This window comes from Microtus pennsylvanicus, chromosome 6 (assembly GCF_037038515.1).
Source record: "Microtus pennsylvanicus isolate mMicPen1 chromosome 6, mMicPen1.hap1, whole genome shotgun sequence".
In the NCBI taxonomy this organism is placed as follows: domain Eukaryota; kingdom Metazoa; phylum Chordata; class Mammalia; order Rodentia; family Cricetidae; genus Microtus; species Microtus pennsylvanicus.
Window position 1 is genome coordinate 79043576 of NC_134584.1, and position 23619 is coordinate 79067194.

The window sequence follows — 23619 nt, forward strand, 5'->3', positions numbered from 1 at the left end:
TTTGAGCTGTCCGTGCTCAGTGATACGTGAGGAGAGAAAGGAAACACGTTCTGTGCCGTTGCTCTAGACAGAGGAGGAAGTGCCCCCAGTTTCAAGCCACAGGACATGCACTGGCTCTGGCATGACTGTGAATGTGGGGACTTTGGCCAAGCTCCTCAAGCTGCCCTGAGAAGAGACACAGAGATTACAGTTGTTCATAAAGTGCTGTGTTAGCACTCTCTCAGGAACAGGATGAAAAGCTACAGCCAATGGCCTGCCCGGTTTCCCCAGCAACAAATAAATCGTAATCAAACTGATAAGTTATAATTTGAGGGTTTTTGGGTTTTTGTTTGTTTGTTTGTTTGTTTTGTTTTGTTTTTTGAGACAGGGTTTCCATGTGTAGCCCTGGCTATCCTGGAACTGGCTCTGTAGACCAGGCTGGCCTTGAACTCACAGAGATCAATCTGCCCGCATCTGCCTCCCTGGGTGCTGGGATGAAAGGCATGAGCCTCCATCGCCCAGCGTAATGTGAGTTTTCACTTAATATTATCAGTTAAAACTAGGATTACTCATTCTTTATTACAAGCTTTGAGGCCGATGTTCCTGCCGGATATTGCCGCATGTTCGTTCCCTGGCACAAACCCTTCTTTCTTTGGTGCCATCATTCATTCTGTTTCGAGACAGTTGCTCAAGCCGTTCCCCTGACTCCTGGACCCACTCCTGTTCTTCTTAAATGGAGACTGATGTCCTCTTCATACGAAGCTTCTTGTTCTATTTCCTCTAGAATTCCTGCAAATTTATAAAATTGCCTCATTTCACTAATTTAATTACAAGTTTTCTTCCATCCCTCCAAACCTAGTGCTGGCTGCACAGGCCGGGGACAGTTTTATAGTAGGTTTTAGCACCTAGAGAACAGCTTGGCCTCTGGAAGGTTCTGTATCTTTATTCCTTTGCATAGATTCAATGTGTAATGCCGACCCCTCTGGAAGGTCTTCACGAGCAGATATGTGACTTTATAGCTGGTCACCTTTTGGAATGGAATGTGCTGGCTGAACTCTTTGGATGGTCCCAGCCACTGGTTCTAAAGTCTGGACAATATGACAAAAGTGGTACCAGGAGGGGATTAAGGCAGCATAGTGTTACCTCTGCCAGTGTCACATCTGCTGTGACTCTTCCACGCCACCGGATACATGAGCTGACTTTCTCCACTCTGGTGGCATTGAGTTGACATATCAGTGTATCAGATCAGTGTTTCTCTTTCTTCAAGGCTCATGAGCTTCACTGACTATATATTTGACTTCTTCATTCATTTGGATACCGTACACCTAAGGATTCCCGCTTCTCTGACTTACGTTGGTAGATTGTAACCATCCAGGCTATAGATATGTGTCCAAGTCTGGTGAACCAAGTGTCCTTCAGATTTCCACAGCTGCTGCTGGAACCCCATGCATCTTCTTACGTGATGTGTCCTGTGGAAACAGCCCCACTCTTTGGTTTTTCTCACGGATTTCACTTAACCAATACTTGCTAGCAACCTGTACATCACAGCGTATCTACTGTCAAAGTCAGATAAGGGTTCCTGTTAGACTTTTGGCAGTGTGACAGAATACCTCCTTTAGACAAGATAATGAGGAAATATGTTCGGGGTAATGTCTTCAGAGGTGTGTACCTGTCCTTGGAACTAGAGGCTTCTCTTTCTACCTGGTACCACAGCAACTTTTAAAATAACCACTCAGAGGCTTAATATTAATTATAAAAGTTTGATCAATGGCTCAGGCTTATCATTAACTAGCTCTTATTATTTTAAATTAATTCATTTCTATTAGTTTATATGTTACCATGAGGTCTGTGGCTTGTGGCCCCTTCTGACTCCATCTTCTTTCTCCCTGCATTAGATTTGGCTCTCCTGCCTAGGTATATTCTGCTCTGCCACAGGCCAAAGCATCTTTTTTATTATCCAATGATAATAAAACATATTCACAGAATACAGACTGGCATCCCACATCACACCTTTAAGCGGGGGGGGGGGGGAGGTCAGAGCAGAGAACTCCACATCATGGAGGCCAGGAAAGAACGAAAGAGAGCCTGCACTAAAGGGCTTTCTCTTTCTCCCCTTTTATTCCATCACAGGCCTTACTTAGTCTATGAAACGGTGCTAGCCATGTTCAAGGTTGGTCAGTCCCTGCTAGCCCACCCTCTCCAGAGATGCCCCTCACACACACCTGGGGCCACACCTCTTCATGGGGTCAAGGTGACGAGATTGACCATCACAGTAGCTTGTCACAATCAGTGTAGACACTTCTGTCTCCCACAGAATTTGCAATTCCATGATATTTTTCTACTTAAAGTCCTATCTTTCCTTTTTACTTTGATAAGAACTCCTTACTCCCTCCATCCTGCATCCCCTTAAATGTCTCCCACATATAGTTATCTTCTCTTGAGCTCGTGTTCCTAGGGCAGAGAAATCCCTCTGAGAGCAGATCCTCCATAAGATGCCCAGTATGGCTCTCTAGTACGTCAACGCTTCCCTATTTGGCAAAAAATGAGCCATATCTTTCCAGCTGCCTATGTGGCTCCTGGTTCTAGGGCTACTGTTTAAACAAACACCAGATTCTCTCAAGCCACATGTAAAATTGGTTGTCTTCACTTTGGGGAGGGAATTCCTGCCAGGGGTACTCCTGGAGGCTGGTAAGGAGAGCTAGAACTCTTATCTAGTGTGCAAACTACATGGCATGATGTGTGGAATCCCGGGAACCGAATGACAGCTTCTGGCTGTCTTCCATAGTGATGAAATTAAATACAAAGAGCTCTCCTGGCCTGCACGTTGGACTATGGAACAGACATGGAAGAACTAAGGCCTACATCTCAATAATCTTACTCTGAGTTTGAGGCTGGGTACATGTCTCTAGTTCCAGTGGCTCAAGAGCCTAAGGCAAGGATGCTTGACCCCAGAGTATGAGGCCATCTTGGGGAACAGCACGAGATCCCTTCTCACAGAAGAGGTGGTGATGAGCAAGAGAAAGAGGGAACACTTGGGTCAGTTGTTTACTTGGAAGACCATATTCATCACTATAAAGAAGCCAAAGGGCAACTAGGAACATGAGCGAGTTTCAGGGTGTAGCTGCTTATGCCCCGGAGAATCCTGCCTCGGATCATTGCTGATTTACACAGTCGCATCAGCACAAAGCCTGGACTAGTGGGTAATCTATAAATGTTCTCAGTGTTGAAAATAAGTCTCCATTGTAAGATTCCCTAAGCTTAAAAATAGTGCTGGAGTCACAGTGACAGTTTCTACTCAAAGAGAGCAAATGGACTAGTTGGGGCACAAAATATATTAATAGCCAATCTTTAATCTGAGATTCTAGAATGTCATCTAAAAATATGTGGACCAAAATAAAGTTCCATAGAGTCTCTTTCTATGCATTTTGGGCATCAGTTCAACAAGGTTCCCTTGTTTTAAACTTTAAAAAAATTCAGAGGTTCTGTGTCACGCCTCAGAAGATGCTCTGCGGAGTCACCTCAGGTTAAACCCGTGAATTGTCAGCTGTGAGGACAGGATGAGAAGAATAGCCTCAGGTTTCTGCAGAGCTTCATTAGGAAGCCTAAAAATAAGGATCAAGGGGTGTTATATATTCCAAAACCGCTAAGGGCGGGTTAGAGACAAGGTTCATAGGTAGAAAGCTGTGCATGTGTGGGACCTGGGTTTAGATCTCCAGCACCTGTGCAAAGCCAGATGTGCTAGCACGTGTGTAAGTGCAGACGTGATGGCGCGTGTGTAAGTGCAGACGTGATGGCGCGTGTGTAAGTGCAGACGAGACGGTGCGTGTGTAAGTGCAGACGTGATGGCGTGTGTGTAAGTGCAGACGTGATGGTGCGTGTATAAGCGCAGATGAGACAGTGCGTGTGTAAGTGCAGATGAGACAGTGTGTGTGTAAGCGCAGACGTGATGGTGCGTGTGTAAGCGCAGATGAGACAGTGCGTGTGTAAGTGCAGATGAGACAGCGCGTGTGTAAGCGCAGACGTGATGGTGCGTGTATAAGCGCAGATGAGAAAGTGCGTGTGTAAGCGCAGATGAGACAGTGTGTGTGTAAGCGCAGACGTGATGGTGCGTGTGTAAGCGCAGATGAGACAGTGCGTGTGTAAGTGCAGACGTGATGGTGCGTGTGTAAGCGCAGATGAGACAGTGCGTGTGTAAGCGCAGACGTGATGGTGCGTGTGTAAGTGCAGACGTGATGGTGCGTGTGTAAGTGCAGACGTGATGGCGCGTGTGTAAGTGCAGATGAGACAGTGCGTGTGTAAGTGCAGACGAGACGGTGCGTGTGTAAGTGCAGACGTGATGGCGCGTGTGTAAGCGCAGACGTGATGGCGCGTGTGTAAGCGCAGATGAGACAGTGCGTGTGTAAGTGCAGACGTGATGGTGCGTGTGTAAGTGCAGACGTGATGGCGCGTGTGTAAGCGCAGATGAGACAGTGCGTGTGTAAGTGCAGACGAGACGGTGCGTGTGTAAGTGCAGACGTGATGGCGCGTGTGTAAGTGCAGACGTGATGGCGCGTGTGTAAGTGCAGATGAGACAGTGCGTATGTAAGTGCAGACGAGACGGTGCGTGTGTAAGCGCAGACGTGATGGCGCGTGTGTAAGCGCAGACGTGATGGCGCGTGTGTAAGTGCAGACGTGATGGCGCGTGTGTAAGTGCAGACGTGATGGCGCGTGTGTAAGTGCAGATGAGACAGTGCGTGTGTAAGTGCAGACGAGACGGTGCGTGTGTAAGTGCAGACGTGATGGCGCGTGTGTAAGTGCAGATGAGACAGTGCGTGTGTAAGTGCAGACGAGACGGTGCGTGTGTAAGTGCAGACGAGACGGTGCGTGTGTAAGTGCAGACGTGATGGCGCGTGTGTAAGTGCAGACGTGATGGCGCGTGTGTAAGCGCAGACGTGATGGCGCGTGTGTAAGTGCAGACGTGATGGCGCGTGTGTAAGCGCAGATGAGACAGTGCGTGTGTAAGTGCAGACGAGACGGTGCGTGTGTAAGTGCAGACGTGATGGCGCGTGTGTAAGCGCAGACGTGATGGCGCGTGTGTAAGCGCAGACGTGATGGCGCGTGTGTAAGTGCAGACGTGATGGCGCGTGTGTAAGTGCAGATGAGACAGTGCGTGTGTAAGTGCAGACGAGACGGTGCGTGTGTAAGTGCAGACGAGACGGTGCGTGTGTAAGTGCAGACGTGATGGCGCGTGTGTAAGCGCAGACGTGATGGCGCGTGTGTAAGTGCAGCGTGATGGCGCGTGTGTAAGTGCAGACGTGATGGCGCGTGTGTAAGTGCAGACGAGACGGTGCGTGTGTAAGTGCAGACGAGACAGTGCGTGTGTAAGTGCAGACGTGATGGCGCGTGTGTAAGTGCAGACGTGATGGCGCATGTGTAAGCGCAGATGAGACAGTGCGTGTGTAAGTGCAGACGTGATGGCGCGTGTGTAAGCGCAGACGTGATGGCGCGTGTGTAAGCGCAGACGTGATGGCGCGTGTGTAAGTGCAGACGTGATGGCGCGTGTGTAAGCGCAGATGAGACAGTGCGTGTGTAAGTGCAGATGAGACAGTGCGTGTGTAAGTGCAGACGTGATGGCGCGTGTGTAAGTGCAGTTGAGACAGTGCGTGTGTAAGTGCAGACGTGATGGTGCGTGTGTAAGCGCAGACGTGATGGCGCATGTGTAAGTGCAGACGTGATAGAGCGTAAGTGCAGTATTTCTGCAACAAAACAGGGGTTGGAGAACTCTGTGGGAACATGTGGGCCAGTGTTACACAGCGAGAACAAGAACCCTGTTCTGAAGAGGTGAACGGTGAGGTCGGAAACCTGAGGTCGTTCTCTGGCCTCCACACATGTGCCATGACATACGTGTACCCACAGTCACGCACATGAACACACACACAAAAGCTTTAAAAATTGATGAAAATATATTGTGTACATTCTTTTTGTTTATATGCTTTTGAACATTATTTCCATAAAACAATAACAAGTTGGGAGGTTGGTGGGTGGACCCTGTTATACACAGGACAAAGCACCACTCCGTATCTTATAACTAAATGCAATCATTACTTGCCAATTAAAACTATTGAAAGTATTTTCAAAATTTAGAACTTTGTGGGCTTGACAAGAATCAGAATACCAGGGCTGATGTAGACCCATAGATAGGTTTCAACATGAGCAATTTCTTGTAAACCACAGGAGAGCTGCTTCTAGTGAGGAATCACGATGGCCTCATGGAGTTATTTCCCGAGTTGACTGCAAAAATAACGGTGAATGGAGCATGAGAGAATCTGGGGAGGGGACTGTGCCAGGGAGGAACGAGACGAGCAAATGGGAGAGGGGTTCAAGGCAGGCTAGTGTGTGGGTGTAGAAAAGAAACGAGAAAAAGAAAAGAACATCAGCCCCGACCTAGTCCTCAAGCCCTGGGAGCTGTCTGTCTGAGACAGAGCACACCAGGCAGACGGATGCCCCACCCCCACGGGCTCACTCTCGCAAACGCCATAAAGTGACTTCTCTAATTCTTTTCTAGAAAATGTGCAAAAAGGATTTTCATAGAGGTCTTTGGAGACTTCTTGTGTCCTCATGTGTGTAATAGGTTGGGTCACATAACAATAAAGGGAGAGGAAAGAGGGAGGTGCTGGCTTCTGTATTTCCCTCCTCTGACCAGGGAGTGGAGCGGGGAATTAGAAATGACAATGACAGCCCAGCAATGATGTCAGTGCTCAATGAAATTAAGATCATATGTTTGGCGGTGGCAGCTGTAATCTTTTGATTATCAGGGAGATCACTGGCAATGAAGCACATTTGTAAGGAGTATTTTTAGTGTGCCCTGTGCACATAGCATGCAAGACAAGCCTCTCCTAGATGACAGATTCAGAGAAGGCCCTCACCTAAATTCATCCTTTCCAAAGAGCTATGTATAGAAAGAACCATGATACTTGAACTACTATAGCAGAACATTCTAATCTGCCTTATATTACCTTAGGTAATAATCTCCATATTTTAAAATAATGCTGTAAACCATTCAATTATTTATTTGCATCTACGTTATGTAAACGGAAGGGTTTGGAGAACCGAGATGGTTTGATAAAAAAAAAATTACAAAACTAAGACTTCACTGTCGTGGCTCAAAGAGATGGCCACGAAACAAGCCACAGCACAGACAAAAATAAAGCAAGCCAGGCTGAATCTTTAATAAACAAAAAAATTAGATGAATAAAATGATGACTTTTCATCTTCTCTGTGATGTGGATGTCGACAGGCTTCCTGCTCAGCGTGTTCCTCTCCCCATAGGTGCTGCGCAGGTACAGCGAGATTGCTACAAGCATGGATGATGATCTGAACCTGGGGAGAGCCTACGAGGCGATCGCCAAGGTCCTGCAGAGGTAAGTTAGCACAGCCTCGTCCTGCTGTCACTGTGGATTCACCCAGCTGTGAAAGACTTAAATTGTTTGAGGTCTGTCGCTTTCCATTACTGCCTGCTTAAATTTTAAGCAGTGCCCTTCTTAAGTGACCCTTTGATGGTAAGTTATGGTAAACCAGTGTGGTGTTTGAAAAAGACGCATCCAAAGTCGTCTTTGTCTGCCCCTCCATTGGGTTAGCTCCCTTTCTTTTCTGTGAGTTTAGTGATGACCTTGAATGAACCCGAGAAGGAAAGAAATCAGGTCACATCTCTCATAGCCAGGGATGCAGAGAGCCTGTACCAGGCACTGCGCCTGGAGGCTGTGACCTGTTAGCCTTTCCCGAGTTCTTCGGGAAGTGTTCCCATTTACACTTCTGCCACACTTCTTTCATTAAGCAAACCTGGGTTAACAGTTGGGTGCAAACCAGGGTTTCCAACATTTTATCTGAAACCGAAAAATTCATAAACATCTCTGAGAAGAGCTCTGATACAGCCTTTGGTGGAAAACTTGGTGGCTGTCCCTCACTTATGATATTGCAGCCACTGTGTGATCTAGTTCCCCATTGTGTGTGTGTAAGCCACTCACTATATCAAAAGTCATCAAACACAGTCTTGGTTTTCAGTATGTCAACCTAGAGCCAAAATATAGCCTGTTCATCATCATCATCATCATAGTAGCAGGTATAAAGTTGCTACATTGTAACTTCTTTGTATTTATCTTCCATTGTAAATATATACAGGGCAGTCTGAAAAGGTGGGGGATGTTGTTGAAAGACATTTAATGCTTATATGCTGCATTCTACTTTTAAGTAGAATCATTGCATAAATATTACTAATATAGGAAATAATGCTTAAAAATGCTGATACCAATGAAATGGAAGGTAAAATATTAGTTAAAATCTGGTCACTATTAGGCAAATGTCTTAGAAAATGGTGTACAGATGAGAGTGTGGGTGCTCACTGGAGAGAGACAGGGCCAGCCAGTCACACATGAGGAAAGCAAGCAAATACACATGGTGACCAGTTTCCAGGAGACCAACCAGCTGACTCACGAAAGCTCTAGTCTCTAAATAGCAGCTAAGATGCTACTGGTTAGAATTCAACTTAATGTCTGTTTGGACTTCTGTACCCTGTGCACTTCTTTGTCTAGTTCATTTCAACTACTACACCACTTGCCTCCGGTATCATCACTGCTGCAAATGAGTAGAAAACAGTTGAGTTTTTTTTTTTTTTTTTTGAGAACGCTTATTGATGGTGGGTGGTGGTTTTGTTTTTATTTACTTTTTGTTTTATTTTTTATTATGTAGGCATGTTTTATATGTGTGTATGTCTGTGGAACATATGCATGCCTGGAGTCCACAGGAGCCACAATAGGAAGAGATCAGATTCCCTGGGACTAAAGTTAGAGGTGGTTGACAGCCATCATGTGGATGCTGGGAACTGAACCTGCTCTAGACGAGCAGTCAGTGCTCTAACTGCTGAGCCATCCCTCCCTCCCCTAGAGAATAGTCGAATTCCTCATATCACTTTGTAGTGACAAGCCTGGTCTAAATTCACACAGGAATATTAAAGTGTCCTTCACGTGCTTATAAAGTCATTCTTACAAAGGGAGATTCCCATTGCATCCCGTACAGCCAAAGAGATTAAACTCTTGAGGGATTAGTTTCCCTTAAAACCTTTTCTGAGCATTTGCTGTGCCATGGGACACTCGACGCTGGCTTCAAGTTATCTGCACAGCTTTGCTGTGTGTGTCATCTGGAGATTTCCGGTCTGTACCTCAGGATCTGAGTTCTGGATCTGTCCAGTCAGTGCTTGGGGGAAAGTTGAGTGGTGATCTGATAATTCTGACGCAGAGTCTCTAGAGTGTCCAAGGTGGGAAGCCTGCAGTGTACGTGACAGGCCAGGTAGCAAGTTTTAATGAGTGGGGAAAATACTTGTCTTCCATTCTCAGCAACACCGCAGACAGAGCCCCGGGAATGGCCCCGTTGGGAAAGTACTTGTTGGGAAAGCATAGAAACCCATGTTCAGATCTCCAGCGTCCACCTAAAGGCCAGACATAGTTGTACCTGCTCTAATCCCAGTGCTGCAGAAGTCAAGACAGGCATCTGCCCTGGAGCTTGCTAGAGAGCTAGTCTAAGATGAGTTCCAGGCTCTGTAAGAGACCCTGTCTCATAAGAAAACAGTGTAGAGATGCCAGCAATGGTGGCGCACACCTTTAATCCCAGCACCCGCGAGGCAGAGACAGGCGGGGCTCTGTGAGTTTGGAGCCAGTCTGGTCTACAAAGCTAGTTCCGGGACAGCCTACAGGCTACACAGAGGAACACTATCTCAAAGAAAAAAAAAATGTTTGGAGAGAATCAAGAAAGACTCCTAATATCATCCTCCGGCACACACACAGACACACAGAGAGACAGAGAGAGACAAAAAGAGACACAGAAAAGCAGATACACATTTTACTTTTATGCCAAATAAAACTGGTAATCCACGTAGAAATTGCCTTCTGCTATAGTAAAGCCTTCAGTGATTTGTGCATATGGCAGACAAGAGTCCTTAATTTTGTAATGCCACGTACACTATGCAGTGTGTAGGAGGGTACAGAAATGCTTCTTCTGAAGCCATAGGAGAAAATACCCCAGGCCATGACCTTCCCAATGCTGAGCTGCCATGTTGCAGCCGTGGTTCACGGGAGCATTCGGGGAGCATGGCCCTGGCCACAGCTAGACTCTGTTGACATTTCTTGAGTGTTCAAAACAAAACATTCTGGACAGCAACAGCACTGGCTGTTTGGAAAGCTTTAATGTAAACCAAGTCTATTAGGCTGTCGAAACCTTCCTTGTTTTGTGGTCATTTTTAGGATAATGTTACTCTGGGAGGGTGGTATTAACTTTACTGAAAGTAGCACACATGTGCAAACACACACAAGTACACACATGACAACCCCGCTCACCGTCCTCAACTGTCCTTCTGTCTCAGCAGACATCACACAAAAGGCAACATAGGCAAAACAGAACAACTGTGGCAGTGGTGGCTGAGAAATAAATCAGGTTGTGTGTGAGACTTGGCATTCCCCCTAAATCTCTTCTTCCTGACCTGCGTGATGGCACCAGTTTCACTATTGGCAGCCCTAAGTCTATAAACATATTTTATCTCTTTAAAGGAAATGGAAGGGGATCGCCATGTCTAGGGTAAGTGGTGTCTAAGGCCGTCAGCTGACCGTGTATGAGAGCTGTATAAGCTGGAAGCTCCTGAAATCCTTACAGGAATTTATATTACGCCTTCTCTGGGAAGCATGCCATTCTCTCAGATTTGGTGATATGGAGTTACCCTTTGGTGTTGCTCAAGCCAGACCTGGTGTGACACCGTCGGAGAGGTCTAGTAGCGAACAACTTATTTTCTGTCAGCGTAAACAATACATGCGGCATATGGACGTATACACATTTACAATGCCATTTCTTCCCTACTTGAAACAGCACCGAAGAGAAGAATCAGTTCTGAAAGAGCCGCATGATACTATAAGACACTACACAAAAGTCAGCTGGGATTCATAGTGGAAAGCCAGCTGAGAGAGCACCAAGGAAATATTCTGTTATTGTGCTGATGGTTTGGGGAGAGATGGTTGAGATGGTTCAAGTGCATGCGCTTTCCTGATGGAATGTGCGTGCTTGTATGTTTTTATCTATGAATTCACTTACTGAAATGCGCAACTCTTCAACACAATATGGAAAACTACTTAAAAGAACCCAGAAAAAAGCTATACTAGCCACAGCTCTCCCACTTCTGGGCTTGATTTGGACCCATTGTAAATTTCCTCACACACTCAAGTTAAATGATTTTCTGGAAACTTTCCACAGTGAAGACCTTCAGATCAATACCAACAAAGTTTCCAGTGTGAAAATTACCTTTCTGTTAGAGCCAAAGATTAATTTCCTCTTGCGTGAGAGAAATGACACGCCCTAGTAATTTTCATAGATTCTCTAAAATGGAACAGCCAGGCTTCCGTGTGAAATTTGCTAAAAATGGCAAAAAAAAAGACCACCAGAAACGTTTCTATTAATTCATGGAATTAAGAATAGCATTTTACATTTTCTCCTGCCACTGGTCCCATTTGCCTTATTACTTTCATCTGTGGCCCACAAACTTGGTGGCACAATCAGCAAACCCCTCGGTGGCTGTCTCATCTCTGCCCTGTTTGATTTCTCCTCTCTGAGTAAATGATTAAGTTTTCATGCATTGGTTCAGCCAAAATCTATGTTCACTCAACCACGTCCTTTATTGATTACTTCTCCAGCAAACACTGGGCCGAGTGTGATCTACATAATTGGACAGTTGTCAGGGGACAGGGGCCTTAACAGTCCTGTTTTCCCAGCTGGAAACGGGAATCACCTTGATACACAAATATTCTGCCCTCTTTCATTCCCACTCTTTGGACCGAGGAGCCCTGGTCCTCAGGATATATGTCTTTAAGTCTCCGAGGGCTGGTTGAGTGAATTTAATGATTATACCATATAATCTGATGTTGAAGTTGCACCTGTGCACTGCGTATAGGAAAACTGGAATTAATATTTGTCTAACATTTAACCTTGTCTTTGAACTTCTGTAAGTAATCGGTGGCCTTTTCTAGAAAAAAAAATGTTTTCCCCCTCCCAAGGACAAACTAGCTTCTAAATCTGTTGTTGCCGTCCACATTGGGAGCTCTTTCCACCCTGTATTGTTTATATTCCAGCCGCTGCACCGATAGCTGCATGGATTGCGGGTAGGAGTGGAGCATATCACTCACGATGAGACGGCTTTCTCCAGCATCGCTTTAGAGAAGTCCTGGATAACTCTGGGAAATCTGTTGCATGTCGGGGGCTGGAGAGAAGTTCAAAACATCCTGTGTGCACTGTATTTACACCATTTTGGCTTTTTTTTTCCCTACCAAACTTCTTTTTGTACTGCTGCTTGAGTATGGTATGAATTAACTATCCTCAGCAGGCCAAAGCTAATGTAAACTGCACTTCTGCCCAAAACACACATACTTTTGGAAGAGCAGTAAACACACATAAGCTCTGGGGAGTCTAAAATAGCTAAATACCAAGATGAATTTTCTCTGTGGTTTAAAAGTGATATGTAAAGATGTCTCCTTTTTTTGGGATATTAGAGTACAGAAAAGAGCTTGAAAAGTTAAAATCAGTTTGACAAAATATTCTTAGCCCTAAAAATATTATATTTTATACTTCACTTTTATTTATTAGTAATTTAGTTATTGACTTATATGTTTTGTTTATGTTCATTTTATTTATCAATATTTAATACTCAGTAAATTTGAATACTTTTATATTTTTTGAAATTATAATATAGTTACATATTTTTTGTTTGTTTTTTGAGACAGGATTTCTCTGTGTAGCTTTAGAGTTTGTCCTAGAACTTGTTCTGTAGACTAGGCTGACCTCGAAGAGATCTTCCGGGCTCTGCCTCCTGAGTGCTGGGATTAAAGGAATGTTCCACCTCTACCTGCCATAATTACATAACTTGACCTTCTTTTTCCTCCTCCTAAGCCTTCTCATGTACCACCAAGCCCCTTGTTCTTTCATGCTCATACTCTCCTTTTGTAATTGTTGTTACATATATATATATATATATACATATATATGTGTGTGTGTATATATGTGTGTGTGCGTGTGTGCATATATATATATATATCCTTAAGTACATAAATACAACCTGCTCAGTTTGTGTTAGCAATCACAGACAAAGACATACAGGTAACTAAGAAGTGCTGAGAGCTGGAGAAATAGTCTTCCTTGGGGAAAAGCACAGCAATTGATTATCTAATACCAGGTGATCTTCCTGAAAATATATACATACAGACAAATATTTAAGTTAAAATAGCTAGTGCCCCTCTCCTTATATTTTAATCCGTGCTCCATGAGCAGCATAACTTTTCCAGAGAATTGACCTACATCTCACTCTGGAAAAGAAGTCATGATTTTGGCAGGGAAAATGATGCATGTGGAATTGTGAAAGGAAGTAATCACCACGCAGAAGAACACTAGCAGTGATGGCACACACCTTTAATTCTAGCACTCAGGAGGCAGAGACTGGCAGATCTTTGTGGGTTCGAGACCAGCCTGGCCTATAGAGTGAGCTCCAGGACAGCTAGGGCTGTTGCATAGATAAACTCTGTCTCAAAAAAAAAAACACACACACACACACACACCAGCTTTGGGAAACATGAAATTCCATTTTATTTCTGCTCTGTAGAGCATTAATTTACCAACAAGAAAGGAAGAAAGAACGGATTCAATAAGCTCTGGTAACCAGGGCTTCGTGTGTGTCTGCGCAGAGTCATCAGTGTACTACACCGTGGGAGTTTTTACAGTGGATGCTTGGCTACACTGAGTTCGTCTCTCATGTTAGACGGTCTCTACCAGAGTTGTGGATGCTGTCCCCTGTTACTTCATTGGCGTCATTGTTGAATCCCTGCCATGTACCCCGCTGCCTCATTTTCATAGTTTTCACCTCAGAGCTAATTATAATCTTGTTAAAAATGAAGAAATGGGAGTTTTCTCTAAGTCTATATGACTTTAATATTATCAATATTATCCATCCACGAGAACAGAAGAGGAACAAAAGGAGGATATCCAGCTATGTGTGTGACCTGACTCCTCCCAGGGTCCACCACCTGCCAGCTTTAAGAACAAACCAGTTGATAATATGAATGTCACCATCCAGAGCTAGAGACCCCATGCAAGATATATTAAGTTTTCATCCCATAACCTGTTTCGAGCACATGCCCATAAACACGCCTCTGACACATCCTTGTTTCATATTCTTTTGAACCACCCAATAGCAGCACATCATTGCAGATTTGAAGGTATATTTACTCATTTGAAAGAGAAAAAATTAGAGTCATACTTAGAAAATAATTTGTTGTGGTGTTTGTTTGGGTTTTTTGTTTGTTTGTCAAGACAGGGCTTCTCTGTGTAGCCCTGGCCATCCTGGAACTTGTTCTGTACACCAGGCTGGCTTTGAACTCACAGAGATCTACCTGCCTCTGTCTCCTGAATGCTGGGATTAAAAGCATATGCCACCCTACCCCCAGCCTTAGAAAACAGTTTTTAAAGAAGAAAAGAAGAGAAAGAGATGGAAAGAAAGAAAAGAAAAAAAGGAAAAAGAAAAGGAAAGATGAGAGAAGGAAGGAAGAAAGGAAGGATGAACAGAAAGGGAAAATCTCTACCCAGAATCCTAGTTCAGGACAAAATTCAGTAACTTATTTTCACCACCATGCTATGACAGAGTCAGCAGGGGCTGTCCCTGAGACTGACCGCTTGAAGGAAACGGCCCTCCTTCTTATGCTAAGAGGAGCTGGGAATGAGAAAGGCAGATCTGCAGTTCGGAGGAAAACAAGAGCACCCCAGAAGAGAGATTTGCCAAACATGTGGACAGAGAAGGTCACACCAAGTGGCGTATGAGACACACTCAGGATAACCATTCTTTGAAAGGCAGAGCAAGACACTGAAGTAAGGAAGTCCCTGTTTTTTTGTCCCTGCTGTCGGCAGCTGAGCCCTGAAATAACCACTCAGAGACTGTATTAATTAAATTACTGCTTGGCCCATTAGCTCTGGTTTCTTATTGGCTAACTCTTACATATTAATTTAACCCATTTCTAGTAATCTGTGTATCTCCACATGGCTGTGGCTTACCGAGTAAAGTTCCAACATCTATGTCTGGCGGGGCTTTATGGCTTCTCTCTTACCCTGCCTCCTTTCTCCCAGCATTCAGTTTAATTCCCCACCACCACCTCTATACCCTGCGCAGGCCCAAGACAGTTTCTTTATTAACCAATGGGATTCACAGTATACAAAGGGAAATCCCACATCACTGAAGGGAAGTCCAGAGAGAGGGAATCCTGGGCTCAATTTCAGAGTGAGATCCAGGGACAGAGTAAGGTACAGGTGAAAGCAGAGAGCAGATGTGGGATGTGCAGAACACAGAAGGACAGACATCTGGAGGAAGAAGCTGGGGCTCATTCACAGTGCTGCCCCTAGCCTATGTGTTGGTCTAGGTGAGGGGAAGGAGAAAGTGGTGGTCTATGGTCTGAAAAGTGCACTGAAGGTTACCTACAATTCAAAACACAAGGGCGGCCACCTCTGTGTGTTACAGCTTATCTGTGAGAGCTTCAAGGTAGTCAAGCATTGTGCTCATGAGATTTGATCTTAAGTTCCTTTGAACTGCCTTTTAAGACCATACTTACCCTTCAGACACCAGCCTTGCTCTTACACTGACTGTCAGATGAATGTGCTCCAGGGCGTTAGCCACCGTGTGCCATGGCGGTGGCTATCACAGTTCCATCTGCATAGTGATTTCTCCTCTTAGCTCACGCAACTGATAGTGAATTCTGATGTCAGGACACCCACTAGGCTTGCTTGCCTGTTTGTTTTGAGACATGGTTTTAAGTATCTCAATCAGGCCTGGAAATCACAAGGATGAGCTTGAACTTCTGATGCCACCATCTCTACCTCCGGTACTAGGATAACACACACGGTTCATGAGGTGCTGGAGATCAAACCCAGGACTTGTGCTGACCAGGCACACACCCTTCCAGCTCAGCTGTGTTCCCTTCTCATCAAGCACCCCAATGTAACTGAAAAGACATGAACTCCAAATACCCACGTGACTGAGGCTCCCTCAGTTTCCTTGATGCTCAGCTCATGTGGACTGCATCTTTCCTCTCTCCAGCTTCCATCCGTGCCTTCCTTCCAAAGTATCTGCATGGCCAGCACACGCATGCACTCTGCTGGAAAGTGCACAAATCTTTGAGCATTCTGCTAGAGCATGAGCAACTTTAGTGAGACCTGAAATTTCACTGCTGAGAGACACAAGGAAAGTACTCACTGTGTGTGCATGTGAGAGAGGTGGGGGGAGCTGACTGGTTCACTCACTTGCTCCCTCACTCGCTCGCTTGCTCACTCACTCACTCACTATGTAATTCTGGCTAGCCTCAAACTCAGATCCTCCCAAATTCTGGGATTAAAGGAGTGTACTGCCCATCTAACATCTTCACTTCTGATAAACATTTTAGAAACTTTTAAAGAGATTTATTGAGACAATTCATAAAGTGGCATACAAATTCTCCCTTGAAATTCCACAGCTCGGTGATTTTTAATGCCTTCACAGAATTATGTGCCCACGATTACCTTCTAATATCAAGAACTTTCCATTATCCCTGAAAGAACTCCCGTATGAATCACAAATGACCCTTCCTCCAGCTCTCTCAGCCTCTAGCAACCACTAGCCTACTTTGTCTTTGTTGATTTTTATAAGCAGTACAAAGTGAATACACAATACATAACTTAATGTCTAATTTTTTTCCTGCTATTTTCTTTTTTATAGACTTGATTGTTTTTAATTGAGATGTATACATTTTCCCCACTCTCCTTCCTTCCCTTAACCTCCCATGCTCCCAATTTACTCAGGAGATCTTGTCTTTTTCTCCTTTCTGGCAAATCCATGCATGTTTCTCTTAAGGTCTTCTTTGTTATCTAGGTTCTCTGGGGTTGTGGACTATAGGGTGTTTTTCTCTGCTTTATGTCTAAAAGTCACTTATGAGTGAGTACATATTATATTTCTCTTATTTCTCTTTCTGGATCTGGGTCACCTTGCTTAGTATGGTTTTTTCTAGCTCCATCCATTTGCCTGCAAATTTTAAGATGTCATTATTTTTTTACTCCATTGTGTAAATGTGCTATGTTTTCCTTATTTATTCTTCAGTTGGGGGGCATCTATGTTGTTTTCAAGTTCTGGCTATTATAAATAATGTTGCTATGAACACAGTTGAGCAGATGTCCTTGTAGTATGATTGAACATCCTTTGGGTATATGCCCAAGAGTGGTATTGCTGGATCCTGAGGTAAGTTGATTCCCAATTTTCTGAGAAACCGCCATACTGATTTCCAGAGTAGTTGTACAAGTTTGCATTTCCACCAGCAATGGAGGAATGTTTCCCTTACTCTACATCCTCTCCAACATAGACTGTCATTGGTGTTTTTGATCTTAGCCATTCTAACTGGTGTAAGATTATATCTCAGAGTCATTTTGATTTGCATTTCCCTAATGGCTAAGAATGTTGAACATTTCCTTAAATGTCTTTCAGCCATTTTAGATTCCTCAGTTGAGAGTTCTCTATTTAGTTCTGTACTCCATTTTTTTAAATTGCATTATTTGTTCTTTTGATGACAAATTTCTTGAGGTCTTTGTATATTTTGGAGATCAGTCTTTAGTCAGATGTGGGACTGGTGAAGATCCTTTCCTATTCTGTAGGCTGCATTTTGTCTTTTTGTCTGTGCCCTTTTCTTTACAGAATCTGCTCTGATTCAGGATATTGGAGTTATATTTAAAAAGTGTTCTCCTATGCCAATGAGTTCAAGTGTATTTCCCACTTTCTCTTCTATGAGGTTCCTTGTAGTTGGCTTTATATTGAGGTCTTTGATCACTTGTACTTAAGTTTCGTGCATGGCAATAGATACAAATCTATTTGTATTCCTTTTCATGTCATATCCAATTATGTCAGCACCATTTGTTGAATATGCTTTATTTTTTCTATTTGATATTTTGGCTTCTTTGTCAAAAAGCAGGTGTTCATAAGTGTGTGGATTGATATCGTCATTGAGGTCTTCATTTCACTTCCATGGTCTTCCTGTCTGGATTTTCTTTTTATTAATTGATTTTTATGAGCTCTGCATTTTTCTCTGTTCCCCTCCCTGCCTCTCCCCTCCCTTTAAACTCTCCCCCAAGGTCCACATGTTCCCAATTTACTCAGGAGATCTTGTCTTTTTCTACTTCCCATGTAGGCTAGATTTATGTAAGGTTTTCTTTCTTAGTGTCCTCATTGTTGTCTAAGATCTCTGGGATTGTGATTTGTAGGCTAATTTTCTTTGCTTTATGCTTAAAAGCCACTTATGAGTGAGTACATATGATAGTTGTCTTTCTGTATCTGGGTTACCTCACTAAAAATAATGTCTCCTAGCTCCATCCATTTTCCTGCAAAATTCAAGATGTCATTATTTTTTTCTGCTGTGTAGTACTCCATTGTGAAAATGTACCACATTTTCCTTATCCATTCTTCAGTCGAAGGGCATTTAGGTTGTTTCCAGGTTCTGTCTATGAAAATAATGCTGCTATGAACATAGTTGAGCATATGTCCTTGTGACACGATTGAGCATCCTTTGGATATATAATCAAAAGTGGTATTACTGGGTCTTGGGGAAGGTTGTTTCCTAATTTGCTGAGAAATTCCCACACTGACATCCAAAGGGGGTGTACCAGCTTGCACTCCCACCAGCAATGGAGGAGTGTTCCCTTTACCCCACAACCTCTCTGGCATATGTTGTCATCAGAGTTTTTGATCTTGGCCATTCGTACAGGTATAAGATGGAATCTCAGAGTTGTTTTGATTTGCATTTCTCTGGTGACTTAAGGATGTTGAACATTTCCTTAAGTGTCTTTCAGCCATTTTAGATTCCTCTGTTGAGAGATCTCTGTTTAGGTCTGTACTCCATTTTTTATTGGATTATTTGTTCTTTTGATGACCAATTTCTTGAGTTCTTTGTATATCTGTCTGATGTGGGGTTAGTGAAGATCTTTTCCCATTCTGTAGGCTGTCATTTTGTCTTGTTGACCATGTCCTTTGCTTTCCAGAAGCTTTTCTGTTTCAGGAGGTCCCATTTATTAATTGTTTCTCTCAGTGTCTGTGCTACTGGGGTTATATTTAAGAAGTGGTCTCCTGTGCCAATATGTTCAAGCGTACTTCCCATTTTCTCTTCAAAGAGGTTCAGTGTAGTGGGCTTTATGTTGAGGTCTTTAATCCATTTGAACTTGAGTTTCGTGCATGTTGATAGATATGTGTCTATTTTCATTCTTTTATATGTTGATATCCAGTTATGCCAGAACCATTTGTTAAATATGCTTTCTTTTTCCATTTGATATTTTTTTGCTCCTTTGTCAAAAATCAGGTGTTTGAAGGTGTGTGGATTAACATCTGGGTCTTCAGTTCAGTTCCATTGGTCCTTCTATCTGTTTTTACACCAATACCAGGCTGTTTTCAGTACTGTAGTTCTGTAGTATAGTTTGAAGTCATGGATCTGTGATGCCTCCATAAGTTCCTTTATTGTACAGGACTGTTTTGGCTATTCTGAGTTTTTTTTAAAATGCCTAACTAGCTGAAATATATCTCTATAAATCTAGAAAATCCAACTAGCATGACTACAGCTTGACTATTAAAGATAACTCTCTATTAACATATATTTCTTAATTATACATTACACTTTTAAATGAGCTACACAATCACAATACCTTAATCAAGATCAAAACAAAATTGACTTTAAATTTGTATCAATAAACCAAGATCCACATCAATGTAAATCTCTATAGCATATTCTTCTTTAAATGTAAAAGAACATTTATAAACAATATTTGGGAATGTGGGTGTAGTTCTGCCCATACTGTTTCCTGCTGTTTGGGGGAGCTGTTAATTAGGTCTTTAATGGTGTATCCTGTGTGCTAAGTTCATCTCAGTCAAAAGTTGGGTGAAGTAATTTTTTGAGAGTGTTCATGGTGACCTTTCAGGGGGATGTGGTCTATCAAACCATATTTGTCTAGAAGCAATCCACAGGTTCTCATCTTCTGTGAAAATAAAAGAAGAACCTCTTTTCCAATGCATCATATCCTTAGACCCAAATTCTGAAGTCATAATACCTTTATAATATACATGCTAATTTGGCTTAGCATCTCATACAATGAAATGTTTCCTTGTACTTCGCTTCTTCACAGTCAAAAAATTCAAAGAAAATACAATAATATACATAATCCAGACTCTCTGTGTATACTCCATCTTTACATGGCTTATTTTTCTTTACTCCTTTTAATCTATGTCTATCTGTACTTTGTCTCTTTAAAGACTACCTTTCTTAAGCATTAACTTTATTTAATGACTTTCTATATTCTTTTTCTTCTCTCTTTCGAGCCTACGTACATTTATCCAACATTATGAACTATTTATAGGTTGTTTATGTCTGAATCTGTCCTATTGGAATCTGCAATTCTTTACTGTCCAGGAGCACTTCTTAAAATGCTAAGCACTTCTTAAAAACTTAAGTTGTGCTATTAGTAGGGGTATATAGAACCACCTGTTTGTCAGCCCAGTCTAAAACTTAATCTGTGCTATTATTATGATAAATACAGTAGTTCCTACTCAGCCTCTGCACAGTTCAGCATGGCAGAGCCACTTGTGCCTCTGAACCACATGCATTGCCCCACTTCCAGGCACGCAGGGAGTCCATATTTCCATCATGCAAACCATAGCACTTTACTCACAAACTCCATTCAAATGCTCCGTCCCCCGCAAGAGACAGAGGTTATACTAGCAGCATAGCCCAGAAAGCCAGCATTTAAAAATCAACACTTTTTTCCTGCTGCGGCTAAGTCAGGAAAATCTCTCTTAAAGGAGCCAGTAAACAGCAAAAAATCTGTGTTGAACTATATTTTTGTGTTTAAAATTAAGCTCTCTCAGGTTTTTAAGTGGATTTAGTCCATCACATTGGTGCCAATTGTTGGAGGAGGTCTACTTGTTCCTCCCAGCCGCTGGGCTAGCTTAGCTCCAAAATAACCACACAGAAACTATATTAATTAAAACACTGCTTGGCCCATTAGCCCTAACTTCTTATTGGCTAACTCTTACATCTCAGTTTAACCCATTTCTATTAATTTATGTATTGCCACATGGCAGTGGCTTACTGGGAAAGATTCGCCATGTCTGATTCTGATGGCTCCATGGGGACTCTTCTACTCTGCCTCTCTTCCTCCCAGCATTAGTTCTGTCTTTCCCACCTACTTAAGTTCTGCCCTATCAACAGGCCAAGGAAGTTTCTGTATTCATTAATCAACGAAAGCAACACATAAACAGAAGGAACTCCTATACCTAGGGTGTGGATGGGAAACTCTCTTAAGTCCACACCCTAGGTGAAGAGCTACTAATGGCAAAGAAATAGGGGTTCAGTCTTCCCTAGAGAGAAGACCCAGATAGGTTACCCAATCCTAAGTGGTTATCCCTAAAAATATACAGATGAGCAATATTGGTGGACCTATCAGGCTATGTATGCATGTATATATGTGCTTTGTATGCATGCATGTGTGTGTGTGTGTAAAACATTATTAAAGAGGAAGAGGTTATGAATTTGGAAGGGAGTGGAGGGGACATGGAAGTAGTTGGAGTAGAGAAGGATAGGGTAGAAATGGTATATAGAATTAAAAAAAATAACTTAAGTTTTGAGTTTTAATTCATTGTATACCCAACAGAGATAAGCCATGTCTGGTCACCCACTGTGTGCTGTAAGTCTGACATCCTAAGCCACGTGTCTGCTAGTGCACTGCGTGTTATAAGTCTGACATCCTGAGCCACGTGTGTGTTGTAAGTCTACATCCTGAGCCACGTGTCTGCTAGTGCACTTGTGTTGTAAGTCTGACATCCTGAGCCACGTGTCTGCTAGTGCACAGTGTGTGCTGTAAGTCTACATCCTGAGCCACGTGTCTGCTAGTGCACTTGTGTTGTAAGTCTGACATCCTGAGCCACGTGTCTGCTAGTGCACTTGTGTTGTAAGTCTGACATCCTGAGCCACGTGTCTGCTAGTGCACAGTGTGTGCTGTAAGTCTACATCCTGAGCCACGTGTCTGCTAGTGCACAGTGTGTGCTGTAAGTCTGACATCCTGAGCCACGTGTCTGCTAGTGCACAGTGTGTGCTATAAATCTACGTCCTGAGCCACGTGTCTGCTAGTGCACAGTGTGTGTTGTAAGTCTACATCCTGAGCCACGTGTCTGCTAGTGCACAGTGTGTGTTGTAAGTCTACATCCTGAGCCACGTGTCGGCTAGTGCACTTGTGTTGTAAGTCTACATCCTGAGCCACGTGTCTGCTAGTGCACAGTGTGTGCTGTAAGTCTAACATCCTGAGCCACGTGTCTGCTAGTGCACAGTGTGTGCTGTAAGTCTACATCCTGAGCCACGTGTCTGCAAGTGCACAGTGTGTGTTGTAAGTCTAACATCCTGAGCCACGTGTCTGCTAGTGCACAGTGTGTGCTGTAAGTCTACTTCCTGAGCCACGTGTCTGCTAGTGCACAGTGTGTGCTGTAAGTCTACATCCTGAGCCACGTGTCTGCTAGTGCACAGTGTGTGCTGTAAGTCTGACATCCTGAGCCATGTGTCTGCTAGTGCACAGTGTGTGCTATAAATCTACGTCCTGAGCCACGTGTCTGCTAGTGCACAGTGTGTGTTGTAAGTCTACATCCTGAGCCACGTGTCTGCTAGTGCACAGTGTGTGTTGTAAGTCTACATCCTGAGCCACGTGTCTGCTAGTGCACTTGTGTTGTAAGTCTACATCCTGAGCCACGTGTCTGCTAGTGCACAGTGTGTGCTGTAAGTCTAACATCCTGAGCCACGTGTCTGCTAGTGCACAGTGTGTGCTGTAAGTCTACATCCTGAGCCACGTGTCTGCAAGTGCACAGTGTGTGCTGTAAGTCTACTTCCTGAGCCACGTGTCTGCTAGTGCACAGTGTGTGCTGTAAGTCTACATCCTGAGCCACGTGTCTGCTAGTGCACTTGTGTTGTAAGTCTACATCCTGAGCCACGTGTCTGCTAGTGCACAGTGTGTGCTGTAAGTCTACATCCTGAGCCACGTGTCTGCTAGTGCACTTGTGTTGTAAGTCTACATCCTGAGCCACGTGTCTGCTAGTGCACAGTGTGTGCTGTAAGTCTAACATCCTGAGCCACGTGTCTGCTAGTGCACAGTGTGTGCTGTAAGTCTACATCCTGAGCCACGTGTCTGCTAGTGCACAGTGTGTGCTGTAAGTCTAACATCCTGAGCCACGTGTCTGCTAGTGCACAGTGTGTGCTGTAAGTCTACATCCTGAGCCACGTGTCTGCTAGTGCACAGTGTGTTGTAAGTCTACATCCTGAGCCACGTGTCTGCTAGTGCACTTGTGTTGTAAGTCTACATCCTGAGCCACGTGTCTGCTAGTGCACAGTGTGTGCTGTAAGTCTAACATCCTGAGCCACGTGTCTGCTAGTGCACAGTGTGTGCTGTAAGTCTACATCCTGAGCCACGTGTCTGCTAGTGCACAGTGTGTGCTGTAAGTCTAACATCCTGAGCCACGTGTCTGCTAGTGCACAGTGTGTGCTGTAAGTCTGACATCCT

General features: G+C 43.7%; 1 protein-coding gene across 1 annotated transcript in view; it reads left to right on the forward strand.

Moving 5' to 3' along the window:
- Positions 1-23619, forward strand: part of Ttc29 (tetratricopeptide repeat domain 29) — a 179715-nt gene that overhangs the window by 104987 nt on the left and 51109 nt on the right. Inside the window, exon 8 of the mRNA XM_075977998.1 lies at positions 7288-7379. Coding sequence (XP_075834113.1) covers positions 7288-7379 — 92 coding nt within the window. The remainder of the gene's footprint in view (positions 1-7287; positions 7380-23619) is intronic.